The sequence below is a fragment of the Nestor notabilis genome, unplaced genomic scaffold, assembly GCF_000696875.1.
Source record: "Nestor notabilis isolate BGI_N333 unplaced genomic scaffold, ASM69687v1 scaffold11168, whole genome shotgun sequence".
In the NCBI taxonomy this organism is placed as follows: Eukaryota; Metazoa; Chordata; class Aves; order Psittaciformes; family Psittacidae; genus Nestor; species Nestor notabilis.
In genome coordinates this window covers 1-22,956 of record NW_009939624.1, presented here as the reverse complement: position 1 = coordinate 22,956, position 22,956 = coordinate 1, and the positions used below count along the sequence as shown (strand labels likewise).

The 22,956-nt window shown below is 35.1% G+C and overlaps 1 protein-coding gene across 1 annotated transcript; it reads right to left on the bottom strand.

Moving 5' to 3' along the window:
• Positions 1-610: 610 nt before the first annotated feature.
• On the bottom strand, positions 611-22,271 carry TTC21B (tetratricopeptide repeat domain 21B; the record flags this gene model as incomplete). Its single annotated transcript, XM_010019961.1, has 17 exons — positions 611-717; positions 2,575-2,713; positions 5,900-6,010; positions 7,013-7,085; positions 7,411-7,649; positions 8,425-8,649; positions 9,055-9,212; positions 9,650-9,779; positions 11,652-11,852; positions 12,352-12,449; positions 13,168-13,360; positions 13,953-14,051; positions 15,304-15,388; positions 15,778-15,935; positions 17,914-18,036; positions 20,088-20,254; positions 22,137-22,271. Coding segments are annotated over 17 exons (2,441 nt in total), but the record flags the coding sequence as incomplete, so codon positions are not given.
• Between the last annotated feature and the right edge of the window lie 685 nt (positions 22,272-22,956).

Here is a 22,956-nt window from a genome sequence, read left to right as displayed (position 1 = left end):
GCTACCAAGGCTTATTGTTTCTGTAACAGACTGGAAATATAATGGAAAAGCATGTGTTGGCCCAACCTCTTGCTCAACCTTTGTGTTGAGAAAGCATCTTCTAAATGGATTATGTTACCTCTAGCTTCCAACTTACAGTTCTTTCAAGCCTCAGTCTGAGTGCTAATATTGAGCTCCAGAATAAACAAGTCTTATTATTGCTTTTTAAAATAAAGAGCAGTACAAGAAGATGACAGATAGCCACTGAAAGCTGTTCCAGATTGTTCTACAAGTTCAATGCTGAGCTAAAGATACGTAATCTAGCTGTCCCCATAGCCAGCTTTGTTTTCACCTGCTTTGCTAGTACTACGCTCCACGCACAAATAAAGGCATAGTAAAAAAATGCAGTAAAAGCCTGCATTCTGAGCTGCAATTCAGATAACACGTAACACTGCTCACAAAAAGCTTAGGCTTTCTAACGCCTTACGTTCTTTACATTTCACACTAGTCACTGGTGCTTTATCCCTACTATGTATGTGTTTTCCTCATTCACAGAAATATTATGGTTAGAATCTGGGTTAAAAGTGAGGACATCGCACGCTTTCTTAGGGCTTTTTGTTTTCCCCTTTACCTGTTGTAATGAAACAATGGCTTCATCAATCTTCTCCATTTTGCTGTAAATCTTTGCCAGAAGCACCTGGTAACGTACATCTTCCACCAGAGAAGACAACTCATTAACTGTAAGAATTAGATTAAACAAACATTATTATTGTAAGAACTGATGATCCTGACAAAAGTCAAAGAAAGATGAAGCTCTCCACATATTGCAGGCAAGAGCCTGTAAAAAAATTCACAACTCAATCTTACATATTTAGGATTGTGATTTGACTTGGTGTGGTGTTAGTGGGCAGAGTAAACATTACAACCTACAGAGTCAGATTTAAGGCCAAAGACATTGAAAGATTTAAAAGGAATGAAAAAAAATGACTGTATAGTCTATTTGCATTCTCAGAAATATGAGAGAAAAGCTTTTAATTTAAACGGACAGGAAATAAATCCTCCTCAGTGAAAAATGTCCAAATCGATTCAGTGAGTGCTACTGTACACCTAAAAAGCGTAACATCGATGAAATTTCTATTCAGACCTCAAGCTCTGTTTCTTTTGCTAGAAACTGCAACAAGACATAAGCAGAAACAGTTATTTTTAACTAAATATTTCAGCATCTCCTCAAAAAATCTACTTTTGAATAATGGTTAAAATATATTCACATAAAATATTATTTGAAGAATACAAGTTCTCCTGGGCTTGCATTCATTTTAATATATTGACAAAGTGGTATCTTAAGCACAGGTCCACATTGAAACATAAAAGCCACCAAACCCCATGTTTTATTTTTATTCAAACAAACGAACAAATAAATAAAACCATATTGAGCTATACTCTAATAGTAAACTGTCTTCGAAGTGCTGTAATTATGACGTGCTATTCTAAATCAGAGATTAGGCCATGTAGCCAACCATGTAAGATCATTCCCTCCAGTACTTTTCCTATATTTCGTTTTTCTTTCAGAAATGAAGGATATTCTAACATTTATTAAAAAAAAAAATAATATTAAACTTCAATAATTTTCCCAATCAGCCAATGAGATTTTTTTTTTATAGAGAATGTGTTTATATCAAAGATGTACAAAAAGGATATTGACTTACACAGGTTTTTGCTTCATTGTAAGAAAGAAGAGAAGATTTTAAAGTACACAGGGCAAATGTATTTACTGCCAATTTATCTTCCCACACAAGATCAACCTGTCTTGAACATGATTATTAAATTAGCCAGACCCTCAAAGGCCTAACTGAGGCAGGAATATAACATTAAATCAGATTTTTTCAAGCAGTAAACAAGACAGAAAACCAACACTCCCCTGCACAGTATGAAAGACCAGTAAAATAGTGACATAAGAGAAAATTACAGAAGGGACTAGGAATAAGACTTCCTAATACTATTTCTGTATTCAGATAGCCACAAAAGTTAACAAATGTAATTAAACCATTACAACAAGATTCCTTAATTAAGGGTATAGCTCAACAGCTCACATTAACCACCTTAAAACTTAATTGCCTTTTAACAAAAACAAAGGAAAAAAACCCCAACCTTTGTAAGTGAAAATTCCTAATGTGTAAAAGAAGTTCCTAAAAGGCATCTTCAACCAGTTTAATCTCTTTACTCTGAAAGATACTGGGTAGTATTTACCACCTAAACAACCATTCCCTAGCAGTAGGAATGACTCATCTAAACTCAATCAATTCAGAATCACATTTGTCAGCACAGAAGAGAAAGAATGTTGCACATGTGTACCTCTGCTATTACATTTTCTGACTCCATCTATCAGAGATGTTGCACCTTTAAAAGTCCTTGCACATGCACCTTTAAAGGTAAATGAAGTTTGTTTCAGAGTGCATTTCTCATTTATCTCTTAATAGTTTTCTGTGTTTTACACAAAAACCAAAAAGTTTGTATGGAACTTGTTTACTCCTTGGAATCATGCAGAAAACACAAATAGAAACTGTATGTTTTGTTGCAAATTAATAACATTCCTACCAGGCTCATGATCTAAAGCTTGCTGAAGTACTCTTTCTGCCTTTTCATACTGCTTCAGTTTCATTAAAAGCTCAGCCAAGTCATAGCGAAGGAAATTCTGTTGACCACTTCTCAATGCAGCCTCATAGTAACTGATTGCCTAAAAGGAAGAAATAAAAATCTGAGTGTTACTTAAAGATAAATTTTAAAGACAACAACCTTGCTACTTAGGTATGTAATGACATGCTGCTTAAGAGTTTTCTTTCTTTTCTTTCTTTGCTGCTCCTATAACCAAGTAATTTTTAATAAATACTGTATTAAAAAACCACAAACGTTATTTAGTTGCAAGTTCAGGCTTTCTAAAAGGTAATGCACATTAAAGATAAATAGAATAACTAAAGCCTACATTTTCATATTAGGCATGCATTTACAGAGTCTAACCACATTATCACATTCTATCTTTGACAGGATCACTGCCAATTAAACTGCATTTTTAGTAGCTGCTGAAGTTGTATAATTTCAGGCAAACTGGAGTTACAAAGTTCTGTTTTACTGTATACAAAGGACTAATATTTTCCCAAAATCTACCTGCAACACACAATGATGAAAGAAGTAAGCAAAAGTTTAAAAATACCAATGAAGCATAACTTAATAGAAAGGAGTTTTTGCTCGGCATTTTTAAACATAAAAACTGATAATCATAACAGTTAAAAAAAGCCAAGTATTTACTCAAGAAAAAAAACAAAAGCAATGTTCTGGATTAATAAACTATTATTCCATAAGTTTTAAACAAACCCACTTCAGTATAACAACTTAAACAGTCTTGAAATAGGATGTTACTTCTCTAAGTAAAAAAAAAAAAAAAGAGAACCGCTACTATGTTGAAAAGGTAAATTTCCAAAATAAATTTGAAATATTTTATTAATTTTTGTTGTTTTAAAATAGACACATTTAAACATGCATAATAACGCACACATCAGGCAGGTTACCTATTAGGCTTAAGCAGCCTAAGGATGACATAGCTGAAGCCTCAGAATAAAACAATAAAATCCATGAAATACCAATCGCCATATAGATTACAAGCTTTTCGATAGCAGCTCTAGGAATCATCATAGTACATTAGGTTATCACATACACAAAAAAAGGTTTGAAGTATCATGGAGCAAGATAGGAACCATATATTGAGCTGCCTGTAGTACTGACCTTAAGAGAAGCAAGAGAAAATTCTAACATTGCAAATACAAAACACAATTTGGACACACCCACCAGCAGTTTGAGGTTGCCCAAATAAAATTATTTGTTCCTGCAAGTCTTCCCCAAACATTTTCTTCTAGGTTTCCTACAGTAAGAAGTTAAAGCCTTTATCAGCACTCTCCTAGCCAACATTAAGGCTTGGAGATGTAACAAGTCTGGGTCAATGAAGAAATAATTAAACATAGATTTGAGTGCACAATAATCACATAAACTGCAAGTTACCAGACCTACAATTCACCAGATTTGTAGCCACCAATGTACAGCTGTGCACCTTACCAGGTATTTTGAAGGGGACCTAGAAACTTACTTTCAGGATAAAAGGACTGTTTAGTGCTTTAATGTGAAAGGCTTCCTTCTATCCGACCTGACAACAGCATAAGTGTAGTTAACTAATTACATTGCGCATACACAAGAACCAGCTTAGACATCACAAATACAAAAACTATACATTCCCTGGAACAACACACTGCAAATTTCACATTCAATGTGATCAGAAAGACATCTGTAGTGGGATTTCTATGCAACAGACATCCCCCATCACTCCTTGGTAACTTACTTGGTTGTTAATTGCCTTTCTGAAAAAAAGTAATCTATTAAATAGACATTCCCAGAAGATGGCGAACCTTTGCATTTTAATCCATGGAGCTAAAACTGTGTTTCTCCTTCAACACCAACCTGGCACAATGGTAATAAACATGCAACTTTAAGCAAGTAAGATGATGGCATATTAGTACAGTGTTTGAAAGACTCTCTGCAGTACCACTTACCTAAACTGGTAATACAGAGGTTCAAATCAGTATTAAGCCTGACAAGAAGTGATGATGGGAGCTAGCAGTCCTGTCCTGAATCCAAGGTAGAAAGTAGATTTCATAGAATCATATAATGATTTGGGTTGGAAGGGACATTAAAGTTCATCTACTTCCAACCCCCATAGGCAGGGTCACCTTCCACTAGATCAGGTTGCTCAATGCACCATCCATCCTGGCCTTGAATACTTCCAGTGATAAGGCATCCACAAAACTTCCTGGGGCAACCTGTTCCACTATCTCACCACCACCACAGTAAAGAATTTCTTCCTAATACCTAATCTAAATCTACTCTCTTTCAGTTTAAAACCATCACCTCTTGTCTTATCACTGCACTCCCTTGTAAAGAGTCCTTAATGATCTTTCCTGTAGTCCTCTTTAAGTACTGGAAAGCTGCTATCAGGTCTCCCTGGAGCCTTCTCTGGGCTGAACAACCCCTACTCTTTCACCCTGTTTTCACAGGAGAGTTGCTGCAGCCCCTTCATCATCTTTGTGTCCCTCCTCCTAACTTACTCCAGGTTCAATAAAGATAGAGACACCATTATTTGAAATAAATTCAATAAGTAGAGTGGAAGATTGTACTAAGCACCTTTGAAAGAGATGCTGCTGAAACACAACACAGAGCCATTTCTCGTACTTGGTCTCCCAGCCACTTTCTGTACCCATTTACTGTTTCCTATTTCAATACAAGTGACTAGGAAAAAAGAGCAGATACTTAAAGTTAGGAACTTGGCACTGATTTCTCTGCAACTATCAATTCATGTCAAAGCCGCTTGTACAGCACGTACAAGCTGGCTTGGGATGACAGTGACTTCCTCCAAGAAAGAAATGAGAAACTCCCAGCTTCTTTCACAGCGTATATGCAGAAGAATACAACAAGCACAAAACAGTTAAAAGTCTTTTGCAACATGGAGACTATTCAAGAATATTGTATTAAAAGTCTCAGTGAGATGTAACTAAAACCTAAGAGACTCAACTTCAAGATTCCTGTATGTAAGCACTAAGGGTACAATCACACCACTACCCCAACATTACAGCCCTGCTTGCTTCCTTCCCAGGCTGTCCCAAAATACTTTCTTCCCTTCTCTGTGCTGTGAAGGGTCACAGAGGGCTGAATAGGTATTTTGAAGGGGATGTACAAACTTACATGCAGGATAAAAAGTCTGTTCGGCGCTTAAAGTGAAATGCTGCTTCTACCCAACCTGAAAACAAAACCAGGCAAAGCCCACATGTTGACAATAACGGACATAAAGTTTAACTAGCCTAATACAGTACTTATAGAATACCTTGGAATAGTAATGCGTTTTGATTAGCGCTTTTCCAATTTTACTTGCTAAAGCTGGATCTTTTGGATTTTTCTTCAAGGCCTGCTCGTAGACTTCTATGGCTTCGTCAGGCTTCAGACAGTAAAAGATAAAAACACAGAAGTCAAGGATTAACATAAAAAGTGTATGAAGAAAACAAAATCTGGTAACACCTCCAGGAATGACCGCCAAGTACTACTGGTTCACAAGCTACATACTTCAGAGAGAAGAATGGTCACTATAAAACTGCAGGAAGTGTAAAGCCCATGTAAATTTAAATTTCCATGCCAATAGAGAATGTGGAGAGAACTTTGCAAACAAACAAGTCTGATTTAACCTGATCCTTTTTCCACTGAAATTTCTCTACTAGTATTTTCACTATTTAGCAAACTTATACAAACTTACTACTGTGTTGGTCAATCAACCATTTCTCTCCTATAGCCATGTTACAGCAGATCTAAACAATTTCCCTTTTGCTTTATAATTCTTCATTAAGGAGAAAACTATATGCAAACATTAATAAGTAAGCAACCCTTAATGATCTACAGATCCCCAAAACAGTAATCTATAGTTGTGTGTCCTAACCCAATATATTCTTTCAACATCTGAATTTAAATGTGTATCCTTCAAAATCCTATGTCCACTTGACTACACTGTCTTTCATCAAGAAAGCAAAGGATATAAAAAAGTGTACAGGAATTCAGTAATTTAAAACTTCAAAATAGAACTTGCAGTATGAGAACTAAGTTACCTAGAATTATTCTAAACTTCAGAACCCTTCTAAGTATCTTCAACTTCCTTCTGAATTTAATTTAGCTCTTGCTTTCAATTTTTGTTAGTCTTAGCGGTCAGTAATCTTCTAGATAAAATTCTCACCTTGGCTTTCACCCAGTCAGTTACTAGAGGAAATGCATTTTCAACAGGTTTTAATTTGAACTCAGAACAGTTACATTTGTAGCCAGTAATTATGGGGTTTTTTACATCCTAAAGCAGTTTCTGTTTGCCAACTACCAATCAATAAGTCAACATGCTACATTGTCTCAACTTGCCAAAGTCAACAAATAACCATTCTATTCATCCCTAGCAGGCACTTACCTCTTGAATATTCATGTATGCATCACCAAAAAGAAGAAAAGTGTGAGCACTTGGCAGTTTTTCTACTAGGTCTCTGGAAACAGAAGACAGAACTTTGCTCAGAATTTAACATGTCAATGCTGGTAACTAAACAACAATAAACAGGACACAACAATTTTCTACTCTGCGGATTTTAGTTTTTATTTCTGAAAATAAAACAAAAAAATCTGAGGTATCTTTCCAAATGAGGACTCTCAGTTACTGTTTTAAATGCTACAGCACTCACTTAAAAGAATTCATTATGTCACTAAATATTTCTGACATATTTCTGACATATAGGAAGAAAAAAAAAAAATAAGCTCACCATGCTACCATTAAATATCTTGGAAAATATATATACACACGCCACAAACTTTTACCTGTAGCAGCCAGCATATAACCTCTTATCTTTCCTATGATGAAGATAAATATCTGCCATTTTTTCTTTAGCTTGTACAAAGTAAGGCTGTTCAGGTGTAATATTTCGGAGCATAGTCAAGGCTTGTTCAACATCTCCTTGAGCAATTGCCAGATCTGCATTTGCAATCACAACTCTAAGTTCCTCAGAAGTTCCAGAAAATTCATTAATGGCTTCTTGCAGTATTATAACAGCTTCATGCTGCAAAAAATAAAACCAATAGAATTAATGTATTCCTTGTTGTTGAACAGCCAAAAGGCATCATAAGCAAACGAATGTCTGGGGGCATCATACAACTAAAAAAGCCCCACAAAAATGCCCAAGCCACAGTGTCCATTTGTTTTGCTAAAACATTTAGTTCTTTTTCCTCTTGATTTCTTTTAAATAAAATGTGGTATGAACCACCAGAAAAAGTTTTAGTACAGAAAACAAATCTGCATTGCAAATATGCAAGGAAATGCTCAAAATTAATCTGGACAATGCCTTTATCACCTTGTTCTATCAGGTCCTGCTCGAGCAGGATGACCTCCAGAGGCTGCTTCCAACTACACAATTGCATATAGCTTTTCTCATATTCTTATATGTATGTAGTGTCCTACTGTTTATCAAAAGAGTAAGGATGCTGCTACTGAAAGACAAGGACATGATCCAAAACTATTTCTTATACCAGTCTGACAGCAAAACAGCAATCTACATGGCAGCAGATGACCATCAACAGTATCTCCTTCTCAAAATTAAAAGAGCTTTTCTAGACTTAAAATTGAGCATCTGCAAATAGGTTTTCTTTTTTCCTCTGTACGATTTACAGTACAAGCTGTCAAGTCAGATACTAATATCTTGGGATTTTATCAAGCAAATCTTCGGGGAAAAAAAAAGGGTTGGTTTTCTATTTTGAACTAATATAGACACTTCTGTTAATGGGAAGAAGAAATTGTTTTCAGGTATGTATTACATCTTAACGGGTTTGCTATCTTACCGGTTCTCCATTCAAACGGTGAACTTCTACTAACTCTAGAAAGACGGACACACGATCACATGTGTCAATTTCAATTCTTTTCCCTTTAGTTTTTGAGGAAGCTGTAGGTTTTCTCATTCCAGGCAAATTCTTTGCCATCTGTAAGGTCTTAATAGCTTCTGATAATTCTCCCATCTTCTTCTGTGTTTGGGCCTTAATTAAGTGATAAACAGGATGTTCTCTCACCTAAAAAACATAATGACATAAGGAGTTGCACAGTATTCTAACTCTCTGAAAGAAGATTTTCTTTTTTGATAGTGACCTTAGTTCCTTGTTTCCCCAAAATATATCTGATTTTAACTTCAGTAATTTACTTATGAAAACATTAGAATTTTCAAAGAGTACACAAACTAGTAATTAAGTTAGTTACCACACCCCCAAGTCCTTTTTCAGGGCTGTTCTCAATCCATTCTCCTCCCAGCCTGTATATGTGCTTCGGATTGCCTCAATTCAGCTGCAGAACCTTGCATTTGGCTTTGTTGAACTTTATGAGATTCACAGAAAGTTCAGTTTAAAAATTACTATATACAAAAACATACAACTTCAGATGATTGGCAGAATAAAGTTGTTTCATTCTTTTGTCCAACTCACCTCAAAATTGTAGCTCAGACAAAGTTCCAAAGATTGAGAACATAGCTTAGTATTGTTTTGAGCCAAGTACACCTGGGCCATCAATAAGTGTGCATCTGCATAGGAAGGATTCCTTTCAAGACAGTAACGTAGACTGCTATGGGCTGCTTCAATATCCCCTAGGAAGTTAAAAAAAGGAAAGTGAAAAACCAGTTCATATGAGATGCAGAGGTTAAATAGAGAGCATTTCTTAGTTACTCACTTTCTTTTTTTTAATGTGAGCATTTTGTGAATAAACTCATACGCCAAGTATTACATGGCTTTGAAATGAAACCAAAAGCAGATCAAAGGTAAGATATTTTGCCATTGTTCCGTCTCAATAAGTGATCTTTTTTGGAAGCAACAGATTTAAAAATACCATATTCATGTGTCTGTACAATTAAAGTGCACTCATACAAATCACAAAAAAGGACAGTGCAAATGCTCTTCACATTAGCTGTAATGCAGTGATCTGCAGCGAAAGAAAAAATTCATTATGATTTAAAAGTGTGAAATTAATTTTTATGTATTAAAGACACTAAAGAGGTGGATAGCTATCCATTCCCTTAACTATTACCTGACAAGTATTTCACTTTTGCAATTAAAAAGACAGCTTGTTGAAGACCAGGCACAGTTTTTACCACAGTTTCAAGAACAGAAGCACAGTGCTTGAGAAGCGGTGAAGGAGACTGCCCAGGATTTGCAGGCTAAGAATAAAACAAACAAACAAAATCAACAACATAACAAACAAAACACACACAAAACAAAACCAAAACCAAAACCAACCAACCAACCAAAACAACACTTCAGTGACTGGGTTTGGACTTGTTTTTCATTTCAAGTCTGAGCTTCATTTTAAACTCAACTGAACCATAGCAAAGCACTGTTATTTTATTCAGCCTTAAAAGCTAAAAACTGTCATTGTGAAGGAATATAAAAATACATTTTAAATTTCAGGCAGCAACTTCTTGCTATCAGCATGAACACAAGAGTGCCTCATGGACTTCAAGGATGATCAAACACTTCAGACTTGACATAAGCTGAGGATTCAGTCCAGAAACATTTGGTCACATACTCTGAAATACCATACCAACTTGCCCATCACAATGGTGATATGAACTAAATTTCAAGAGAAGTTGGAATGAATGACCAGAATGATGAGAAGAAAATGTTCTGATCCTGTCTCTCCTACCCTCATTCCACACCACAGAACATATCCATACTGCTAGCAACAAACTGAAAATAGCAGCTGAGAAATAGCTACTTTCCTGTAAACTGCTAATACAGTGTACATTTTAGCTTCTCATTATCAGAAACATTGTTCATTTCCCTCTATTACTTTAGCTAGTTGCTAACTGTTACATATAATATAAAGCAAAAGGAAACCTAAAGATCCTCCTGGTCACAGCTTGTATTTCCACAGGACCAATGCACTGGGGAAGCAGTAATTGTTCACTGTCAAACCGGAAGCTTCCACCACCTGGCTCCTGGCTGAAAACCTGACTTTCTAATAACACAAACTCCTTTTTGCAATCAGGAGATAATGAAACTTCAGGAAAAGCCTGTCTTTTCTTTTACAGTTTTTTTCTACAAGCAACAGTTCAGGAAATACAGTTTTCATTCCAAGTTAAAAACCATCATTGCCACTAAGTACTTCCGGAATACATCTCAGGGAAATCTTCAGACAAGACACTACCTCACTGAATGACACTTCTTATTTATCTCCATCTGTGACATGAAACTGTCTTTGCTACTGATATTTTAGACTTTCAAACATTACCATTTCATTATAGATGGTGGGACTGATTGTAACAATGAAAAACAACTTGTCAGCCTGTTAGACTTTAAAACTGTTCACGAATAAATATTTACAGTAAGGTTTATAATTAGACTAGAAATCTGCTAATGACAGGATAACAAAAGTCAGCTCCCATGTATTTCAGAAGAATAATCTATTTCAGGAAGACACTATTTTAAAGAAACTTTAATTGCGTTTCTTCTGCTTTAGCTATCTAAGGCTCCCATTCAATTTCTTAAGTCCTACAAGCATTTGTTGCCAAAACTAGCACAAGCAAATTCAGGCACAGAAAATTAGCCATTTAAATTATATCTTTCTTTGGAATTACTAATAACAATGATGATACAAGTAGTATTCCACTAATTTTTACCAACAAAAAAAAGAAACTGAAATGAAGAAAGAACATAGGTATACTAAAAAAAAACCCTGAGCTGACAAAAATATTTCAAGAACAGGATCGTCACTGTGAACATCCTACTTGCATGTTGAGATAGCTCTATTCACTGTACTGTTACAGCTTCCTGATCAAGAGACACTGAAAAAGTATAAATGCACACACTATGCCTTAAACAAATACTCCAGGTTTCCACAGGTGTCATTATTCCAACTTGCTCACTTCACAGAAGATGTATTTTCATAGATATTTTGATTAAACACACTTTTACTCCAAAAGAATTCACAATTTAAGAGGGAAATTTTTCTAAATTTTTGCTTCATGATCTCGAAATAAAATCCAAGAATAACTTCTATTTTCAAAGAGATGTGATCTACAGCTGCTTACCTGTGCTGGGCAAAAATTAAGATACTCCCTAATGATTTCTAGCAAGAAATCAGGGTTTAGTTTTTCAAAATATTCCACACCAAGAGGAAGACCACACAGAGATGAAAAGTGAGTGTCCAGAACATCATTCAGTAAGGCAATAACTTCATCTTGTCTCTTCTGTTGTTTCATTGCTAGGACTGCACGCAAGAAAGATAATTCCTACAGGTAAAAAAAGGAATAAAACATTCTCCATATTCCAGATACCTGCATCTGTTACGCATACAATAGTACATAATTATTAATGTTAGCCATTTCTTCTTTACATTTAGGGACACTGTAAGACACTTAGTAAGTTCACAGTAAATGACACTGATGATTATTTTATCAATGCATTCCTTTAATTTGTGCTGGAAGCTCTAAACATTTCCGAGCCCAAGATCATGATGATAATTAATATCTCTCCCTTCCTGACATTTCAGACTTTAGATAAGTTTTCGCTGCAGGAAGGCAATGATGTTTTTGCTCTGCAAGCAAACAGCCTTGTGTTGCAAAGTTAGACAACACATTAACTTAGATAGATAGCAAGAAAAATTGAAACTTGGATTTAATGGTATTCCATTAAGAATGCTCTGTTCAAGTGACTGAAATACAGAAGTATCTAGGAGACCAGAATACAGATTGTAATCAAAGTATTTTAATGAAGGAAGATGTCTCCTACCCCAGATTTCCCAATGGACTGTTGAATTTCATTAAGAAACTCCAGCTGCTGCTCTGCATCTTCTAATTGTCCTTGTATTAGCTGACAACGGATAATTCCTGTAACATATTCAAACATTTTATTGCAGATCTGCATCCTAGTCAAGCACATGCTTTGTTTTCCAGAATTAACTGGAATTCATTTCCACAAACCACTCCTACCCTCTAAATTTTTTATACTATTTAAGGTAATGCCATAGTCAGGGAGAAAAATGTGGGGGGAAGGGGAAAATCTGTGAAGCAAGTATGCCATATTTACTCTCCACTGTCTTAACAGCAACCAAACTTTGTCAAAAGTAATTTTTTTTTTTCCCAAAGAATACAATACGTACACAAAAAGTGTCCAATGTTTTGACTTGATTATATTTTTCAATCTAATTTGGACACCTATGTAGCCATGGAAAGCTTGTTTTATCAAATGCCCTTGAATTCTTTTATTTTTGTAGCACCTAAGAATTCTCTAGTTATCAGATATTCCAGAAATAAGATAATTTAAAAAAAAAAAAAAAATTGAGCCACATCTCTGTCCTTAGCATTACTTTGAGAGTTCTAATTTAAAAGTTACACTTTCCAAAAAGAAGACCAAGACATATATCCAGCGAGGAGAAACTGCTGCTACAAAGAAGACTGCGTAACATGAATCAGGAAGTATTGCCCAGTGATCTGTTCTAATAGTTCTAGATTTTCCTTGCAGCAGTAATAGGAAAACTTGATCAGAAAAAAAGTATTGCCTGTGCCTTAAAAACAGTAAAAACCAAAAGAAAGTGTAAGACCTTACCAGTTAGTGCAGGAACACTTGTTTCATCAAGTCTCATAGCAGTCTTGTACCATTTTAAAGCTTCTTTCACCTTTCCTTGTAAAATCATTTGGTAGCCGAGTTCAGTAGCAAATTCTGCATTGTCAGATGCCAAATCAAATGCTCTTTCAACTAAGGTTTGTGTATGTTGAAGGATGAGCTGGTCCCGGCCACACTAACGGTAAGAATATCTTTAAACCTTAAGTTTTCCTTGTTTTTCACATTCACTTAGATAAATACACTGAATATTGCTGTAGCAGTTGAGACAGTAACTTCTCATATAAAACTAATATAATCTGCAGTAGCTATAAAAATTGTGATGTTAAAGTGTGTTGGATTCCAACATAAATCTACAGACCTATACAATAAGGAATAGCTGATAGCTGCCTTGAATGCCTCCTTAAAACAGTTCTGATAAATACAAAGATTAAAGAAACCTTCCATTTCAAGGCTATATGATTAACCTTGTCACTTTCCTAAGTTAAAAATATGGTTGGTACACGAGTGTATTTTCACTGGAAGCTTGTTTCTTATTTAAAAGCAAGTAGTAAAAATACTTTTTGAATGAGATGGTTTAGGTGTGGTAATTCATACTTAACGTAAAACTTTAAAAATGTAGTTACCAAAGGCTACTCAAGGATATCTATTTAAATTGTCTGCAATCTTCTACTTTTTGGTAGACATTTAACATCTGTTTACCAGAAAATAAAACAAAAACCAGAATATATAGATAGTTGTATGATGCTTAAAGAAAAAGGCATACTCACTGTTCTACTGAAAGCTAAAGCCATTTTACAGAAGAGCTGTGAATTATGTGGTTCTAATTTGTCCAGAGCTTTAATTAGGTCTCTCAGCCTTGCTGAAGCCTTAGAGAAAAAGAAGTTACATAACAAGTAATAGAAAGAATGAACAGATTAGGACAATTGAACAGTTTTCACTAAAAAGTAGTCATATACTTTACTATTCAGTACTATCTTGAAATGTAAACTTGGGATTTTTCAGAGGTAGCAGTAAGATTTCTTTTAGAATTCTTAAATTCAAAATCTGAATCATGTTTAAATCTCATCAGTTTTTTTTAATGTTTTCCTAGTCATGGGTCTTAGTCACATGTGACGTTTTAGCCCCAAATCTTTTATTTACACACTACCATGTCCAGCAATTTTCATTCCTGGGTGACGTTATTGAATTGAAGTCTGCAATTGTTAGTTTCTGCATATTTCCTATGATTGTGCATAGGCAATACTTAAATTTTGTTTTAAATACACTAAAGAGTTTTTTGCAGTAACTAAAAATGTGTTATACAACTTAAAACACCTTTTCCTCTATAACTTGAAAATAAACCTACAAAACACTAAAAGAACTTCACATTTTTGCTAAATCTCCACTTAAATTATACCAGCATTTTTGCATAATGGAAAAGGTATTTTTTAAAAATCTTAAAAAATGTACCTTAAAATATATAATGACTTTTCATGACAATGTATTTTAACATTTCCTGAAAAATGGCACAAGCACCATCCCTACAAAACACATGCATATATTCATTGGGCAGAAAACGGATCTTAGGAGTAGAAGGAAAAGTTAAAGAGAACTCTTAGAGCTAAAAAACCCCACAGCAATTGTCAAAAAAGGGTGAACAAAGCACAGGTTATACAACCTAAAATCACAGATAGATGTAAAGTGACTGTGACCCCCTTCCAAATATTTATAGTTACAAAACTCATTACTTCCCTTATTTCAATTAATAAAACACTTAATATTAATGGAAGGCTTACAATAACTTAGGAATTTATCAAAAGAGCATTTAAACAATAAGTTTGCTTTGATGATTGAAATGAAGGTGATTCAATCAACTGTCCAGAGGACACTTCTCTTTGGTTTGATTCCTGTTGTCTAGAAAGACGGAGGTCAAAAATTATGTTTCCCTTGTCTTCCAGAACTGCCCCCAACAATAAGCGAGAGCAACCATTTGAGTCAGAGTAAGTGAATATACCTCTTCTGCAGATAAGTAGTGTAGTACAGGAATGAACTATGTGAGAAGACAAAGAAAATAGTGCATGTGGCATCTAGTCCCTACAAAGGCTGTGTTGTGCTCTGTCTGCTAATTAAAAGACTCACCTCAGATATATTTCCTTCCCTGCACAGATAATGCAGGGCCTCCATTCTTATGGCTTCTAAATTGAGGGCATCTTTTTGCAATAGTCTAAAGCCAAACAAAAGGTGAATGTAAAGGTGAAAAAAAAATCTTTACTCAATCATCTGTTTTGCTCTAAAAGGGGAATAAAATAACTTGTATTGCAGTCACTTTAAGTCATAGCTTTCAGTTGAAAGCAGAGCTTTGTTACTTATTTTACCCTTCAGAAAACATCCTCTTCCATTCAAAATGGTTTCACATATTGACGCAGTATCCTCACAGAATTGCAAGGCTGGCTTCTAGCAAAACTTAATTTAGTTTAAGCTTTTTTTTTCTTTTTAATTAACTAGTTCAAATTAATTAAAATCAATGGAAACCTACCTACTTTTGTTTCAAAGTGTTCTTACATTGTAAACATGGCAAGAACACAATTAACAGCGTGCTACTTCATACTCAACCTATGTGCTGTTTCAACTGTCTGCTCCCAGTCCTGCAAGGCTAGTTGTAGCTTCATTTTCTTTATGAGAGCCGGAATGAAGTTTGGAAAGTTTGCAATTATCTGGTTCACAGTTTCCAGAGCTCCTGAAAAATTCTGTCGGGCCTCAAAATACTGTGCCTAAAGGAAGGAAGAGAAGTCACGTCTAAAGCCTGTATACTCACATAGGTGAGAAGATTCAGAAGTTCTTTCATACAGAAAACAGCAAAAAGAGCTAGTGAGAGAAAAATCTTTAAATAAGTTTTACTTCAGCATTAACCACAACTAGAGATACTGCAATAAATAGCAAAAGATGCCATGTAAAACCTAGTGTATGATAAGCATTCTACAACAAAAGGTAATTGCAGCATTTACAAATAATTAATCATTTACAAGCAATAAAAACAGAGATGTAGCTGAAGAGTAAAACTGTCTTACTAGGTTTCAAGTAAGTCTGTATAAAGCACCTCATAGTTTTAGCATTCTGAACGCAACCACAGATTTAACATTTTTCCAAGCCCCAAGGTATGTACCATCTAAAGCCTGTGCTCAGTAGGTCACTGTTGTTGCCAGAATTAACATTTTTTTTGTTAATTTTAAAGCAATTTGCAGGGTATTCCAAATACAAAACTACTTCAGAAGTATCAAGCATCACAGTTTTCAATAAAAATCAACTTAGAGCTTAAATCCTGTTTCACTTTGATACTGTGTGCATGCCATTTTATTTCGTATTTTTGATACAGAAATGGTGCAAACGTAGAGTTTGAGAGTTAATTTCTTAAGCCATACCAAGATAGCTGTCTGTCTAAAATCTAATTTCGGTAACTAAATCTGAGATATACTGCTAGTTGAATTCAACAGTCTGCATATAGCCAAGCACACGTGGTTAACCAAATACCATTGTGCATGTTCTCCTGAAGTTTAGTCTTATTTTCATTGAACGATTTTTTCTGCATTTAGCTTTAGAATATTAAACATTACTTGAATAAGGAACAATGTATGTGATATGAACAATTAGTATACTCTGAACCAGACATGTAAAACCTACTGTGTGGTAAGCATTCTGTAACAAAAAAACCCAGAAAAATGTATAAAGAAAACAATTCATGCCACTGTTTTAATGAAATACAACCAAAACAAGCAGTTGGAATTAAAAAGAACCAATGTTCATAGATGATCACACTACAGTGTTTAAATACTATTTGTTTTGTCATGGCACAGCAATTCTGCAATGTGGATAGGTGTCCCATGCCAAAAGGAAGAGACCACACATAGTTTTATATTTTCAGATTATTTGAAACCTCGTTTCTTACATACGAAAACATGCATAAAACCAGTTTTTCTTGTGTACATAGTAAAATCATAACCTCAGTATACATTTAGACTATTTAATCTATATCTTTCTTTCTGACATTGCTATCTAATGCAGCCTAACGTATCGCCTAGTAGGTAATTTTATTCCAAGAAAAAAAAGGAGGGGAGCAAGGGGAAGCAAGTATGTCTTTTTAACATACTTAAAAGGAATACAGATGTGCAAGAAGAAATAGTTACCAGCTCCAGTTCATCAACAGAAAGTCAAAAACCAAATAAACCCACAAGTGGAAACTGTATATAGTGCAGCAGTATCCCACTGCAGCAATGTTTTATACTACAGAATTAAAGAAATGTTAGTAACGTAAGAACACCCCTGAAATCCATAATCATGTATAAGGTAACAGACATAGTGTACCATTACCATGTACCAGTACCATTACCCAGGCATGCCCCTTTGCCTTAAGCTACAAAGAAAGTGAGAAGTCTTACGAACTACAAACTACTTGAAATGGGCTGTCTGCCGCAGGAAACAGAAGCGTCAGTACATTTTTATTGTGCTAGTGATCAATTTGTGTGACAACTGTCCTATATTCCTTAAACAATTTTATAGATTGATTCAAGCTTCATTTCTGTTAAGACCTAGTCTTTTTCTCTAAACAAAACCAGTGTGACTGAACTGTATTTCTATTCCTTCGACAAGCTCATTTATGGACAACTCTTCTCAGCATCTTCTCAGCATCCCTCTAATTACTCTACAAGACTAACATGACATTTAGGAAGTGTTAAAATCATGATGCAAACTTACTTTTCCAAGCAGAGCAAAAACATCATTGCCTTCCTGCAGTGCTTCATCAAAGTATTTCAGAGGTTTTTTAATGTGAGTTTCTTTTCCACAGGTGAGATCAAGCCATGCTTTCAAAATCAACCCCTATAAACAAAATATAAATTAGAATTCATTACTAACTAGCTAGTAAAAAAAGTATACTTGATGTATTAATAAAAAGAAATAATATAAAAATAAGAATTGGACTTAAATTATCTATTTTAAATATATTATTTGAATTATAACAAGTCTACAGTGTAACCTAAAATATTAATAATTCATTATAGCATTAAACAAATAGTATATTTACTTACAAGATTAAAACCAACAAAAAACAAGGCCACTTAACTAGTCTAACACACTCAGCAAACAGAACAAAACCTCACAGAAATGACTGCATAAAACAGAGTATTTTCTGCAAACACTGCTGCAGAATTTTTTCTTACAATATTGTTTATATGAGACACAGAGAAAGAAATGGAGTGCTGAAAAAGGAGAGACACTTGGTTTTTTTCTTTCACAGTCTGATTAAAAAGAAAAACCTGTGTGCAAAGGGCAAAGATCTGGTATTTCCCAAATCTCCAACAGTATTATAAAAAAACATTATAGTACTTAGACCTTTCAAAAGTTGAAAGGTGTCTTTTCATTGAAGGAATTATTGCTTGTAACTAATGAATTTTATTTCTCTTATGTGTTCCAGACATTTAATGACGGATTAAGTAAATCTACTTTAAAGTGATGGATTATTTAACCAAATTATAATTCCCATAAAATATTAAACTATAAAGTATCACTAGCTCTGTTATAACATAAAATTAAAGAACTGAGTCGCTTATTTAAAATGCAACAGTTAGCAGAAAAGCCATATTCTGTAACTGCTAACAATCAGGAACATGATTTTGTTATGCAACAGGAACTGGCTGAAATTCACATACTCAAGTTTTTCGGTTTTGTTTTTTTAAAAAGAGGTATTTTACTTCTATGTAAGGAGTACATAAAGTATCTTACCAAATTGCATATAATAAGCAAATCATATTTCACAAAGTTTAAGTACCCTTAACCTCCTCCCAAAAAACCTGAAGTACACATAACTTTGTATTGTCAAACTAGGAACAGGGACAAGCATAAGTAAACTTAGAAAAAAGGAAAAATATTTTTTTCCTATATATTTAAATACCAATGTACATTTTTACATACGTGCATGTCCCTCTGTATAAAAAAAACATGCAATATTTCAAATCCATTAAATACCTCTGCTGAAAGTATTTCCTACTAAGCAACATTCCCAAATAATCTTTTGAAAACAAATACAAGCAAACAAACCCCAGCTACTTTGGCTTTAATAATAACTCAAAAGCTATTACTGAAATTCATAATGTAATTCAGAAATTAACATTTATGATAGTTGCAGAATTCTAACTCATGTAATATCATATAAACCATAAAACTGTAGGTTATAAATTGAGCTATGTACTGAACCACCCAGAGGTACAATTCAGAAACAACATTGTGTACAATACTAGTGTCGTAAGAGAACAATTATGCATTCAGTTTTAACAGCTCTGCCTCAAAGACGTCTGACAAAAAAAAAAGGTTTTATCTCTCCTTGAACTGAAGCTGGTACGTGCTTTAAAAACCCTAAACAGTAAGTTTTCACAAACCTCTTTAAAGATGCTAGTGAATTTTGTATACAAATGAAGAAGATATTGCTACATACAACACTTACACCAATTTTAAAATAAATTACATGAAGTAAAACCCTAAGCAAAGTTTGCCTTTAATAACTGCTGAAAATTTAAATCCCCAGTCCTCTGGGGATTTTTGAGACTTCAGATTCAAAATAGATGTGTCCCTCTAGTAAGACTATCACACTTAGGTTTTTCTCTAGAAATCATGATGCTCAGTATCAAGTAGCAAAATTGGCATAAATACATATTATTTCTGTTGATCAATGCAGACCTCTCATTTCTTAAGTGAAGATGAATATTTAGCAGACAAGAGAATCACTTGGCCCTGTCAAATGAATTTATGACATTAAGAAGAATTAGAACACAAAACAGTTAAAGGAAAGCTCCAAATAACATTGGTGCAGTAAGTCTAGCTGCACAGTGAACATGATCCTATTACTATTTTACATAGGAAAAAAAAGAAGATACCTCTTTACCACCACCAGAAACTTTTATCATTCTATCAACATATTCACGGGCTTTGTCTTCACGACCAAGATGCCACAAAAACATGCCAGCAAAGTACAGAGCCTGCTGTCCTGCTGTTTTACGTTGCTCCTTCAGTTTTGCATCCAATTCTAGAATAGCATCTCGATCTGAAAAGGTTTTGTTCACAGATTTTGTTGATAGCATCTCAAAATATTACAAAAGAGCAGCACATAAGTCAAGAGCTTCCAAAGCAAACCTTGTTTCTGTATTGTATATTGATAAACACAGAGGCAATCCCTTGCAATCCAAAATCTTAATCAGGTACAGAGGCAAAAGACAGAAGAGGATTCCCATCAACATGGTCATTTGTGCAAGAACACTGCTATTTGTTAAACCTTAAATTTGCAGCTGAGACTTCTGCCAGATAAATGGATATTTGACAATTAGGTTCACCAGTGTTCACCAAATAAGTAAACAGTTAAATGTAGAGCAGCCCGAAAATGCTGAACATGAGATGACTTAGCTCCAGAATCCCTGGAAAATGCATGATGTGTTTCTTAAAACTGAAACTCATTTTCTCACATCCTCATTGTTACTGTCAGTTGCTCTCATCAGGTTAATCCCACATAGAAATTTCATTTGGTATGGGGGGCTTACTGTCAAATATTTTCTTTTACCTACATTAATTTCTGATCCATTTTTAGGAGCCATTAAAATCAAATGTCTGACTCTTGAAATGTACGATAATTTTGCTGCCTTACAATATTAATCCTCAGGGACTCAAATAAGAATGATGTCATTAGTCAGAGCTGTTTCACATCCATACTGCTTAACAAAATTGTCAGTAACAGTCATAAATCTGCAGAGTCAGGAAGAGAACAGGGGAATAGTTTAATGATAACTTGGTTTACCCGATAAACCAACTGTGGTTTTGAGACTGTAAGTTAGCAAAATAACCTCTCTTTTTAGACTGGGGAAAAGAATACCAGTGTTCACAAAATTCTTTTCTCCATTTGTAAGGTCAGTGTAACTTGAAAGATAGAAACGGTGTGGCTTTAATGACTTCTTAAATTGCAGTTCTGCTTGTCCTGAGTTCAGCTGTAGCAGTCATTTTTCTCCTTCCTAGTAGCTGGTGCAGTGCTGTGTTTTGGCTTTACTCTGAGAACAATGCTGATAATGCACTAATGTTTTCAGTTGTTGCTAAGCAGCGCTTACCCCGATCAAGGACTTTTCAGTCTTATGCTCTGCCAGTGAGGAGGGGCAGAAGAAGCCAGAAGGAAGCAGAGACAGGATACCTGACCCAACCTGGCCAAAGGAGAATTCCAAACCACAGCACATCATGCCCAGTATATAAACTGGGGGAGTTACCCAGAAGGCCCAAATCACTGCTCGGGTCAGGCTGAGTATCAGTCGGTGGGTGGTGAGCAATCGCACTGTGCATCACTTTTGTTTATTGTCTTCTCCTCCTTTTCCCCTTTTGCTTTTATATTCTCTCCCCTTGTTATTTCCCTTATCATTATTATTATTGGTGGTGGTAGCAGTAGTGGTTTGTATTATACCTTAGTTACTGGACTGCTCTCATCTCAACCGATGGGAGTTACATTCTTCTGATTCTCCTCCCCATCCCTCTGGGAGCGGGGGGAGGAAGAAGGGGGAGAGTGAGCGAGCAGCTGCGTGGTTCCGAGTTACTAGCTGGGCTTAAACCACAACACTGCTCAAAAGCACCAGTATCAGACAAGGGTGAATAACAGTCACAAGAAGCTTGATTAATTTTTTTTTTTTCCCCCATGAAAGATTTTTCATCGTGGTGGTGAAGTCAGAGATATTTTTTTTTTAGTATTTTATTTTAACATTCGGTCTTACCCTTTGCAGTTTTGTGTTTTGTTATTTTTGTTTGCAATCTTGGTAAGTGTCAATTTAGTACTATATAGTATGCCAAATGCAAAGCTGGAGCACACCTTTTTAAATTAGGCAGAATTAGTCTACAGCTCTCAGATCTTCACACAGAGTTGTTTAAAACATGACGCAGTACTGTCTTAATGAGCATACCTGGCTTAGGGCTCTTTTTATGGGCATAAATCAGAGCCATCATTGTACAAAGTGACACCTGCTGTTTGTTTTTAATAGACTCCAACTGTCGCATCCCCTCTTGGATGTCACCTAGTGAAACAAGCACAGAATAGGCTATAAGATTTTTCAAGATAGAGAATATCAACATCGAATATCAATCCCACTTAAATTTTCCCCTCTATTTTTTACTTCTGCATTTCTGATAGCGGCTTCTTCATAATTTCCTTCATTATTCACACATCCACTTTCACCTTCTGTGCAAGTGTTTCAAACAGACACAAGAAAGAAGAAAAAGCATCTCAATGCTGAGAACTTGAAAGGAGTTACGTGCTAGTTCTGCCAACTGCCATGAAGATGAAAATCATCTTTATTATTTGTTTTATACAGGCATCGAGCAGCTCTTCCTGCTCCTGTTTCTTTATATATCCAGACATATTGCCTTGCTTGCGTGAAACTTTCGAACATCAGTAGAAAAGACAGTATCATAAAAAAATAGAAACTTGTGACTGTGAAGCAAACAAAAAAGTCAGGGATTTTGGGAACAGATACATCACCTCAAAATCTTTTGAATACTTCTTCGCCCCCTGCCACAGCCCTCCCCCACTTTGTGTTACCTTTAGTAATTTGTGACAACCTTGAAATACAGATTTAGAAAAATAATATCTTCTGAACGCAGTTTAATGTACACAATGACCCTCCCAAAAGGTATTAGCTGTCAGCTCCTCTGAGGCAGATGTATGCAACAAAGTTAGATACAGCTGCATTTAAGGACATACAGCTCAAACCGGAGGGGTGGGGG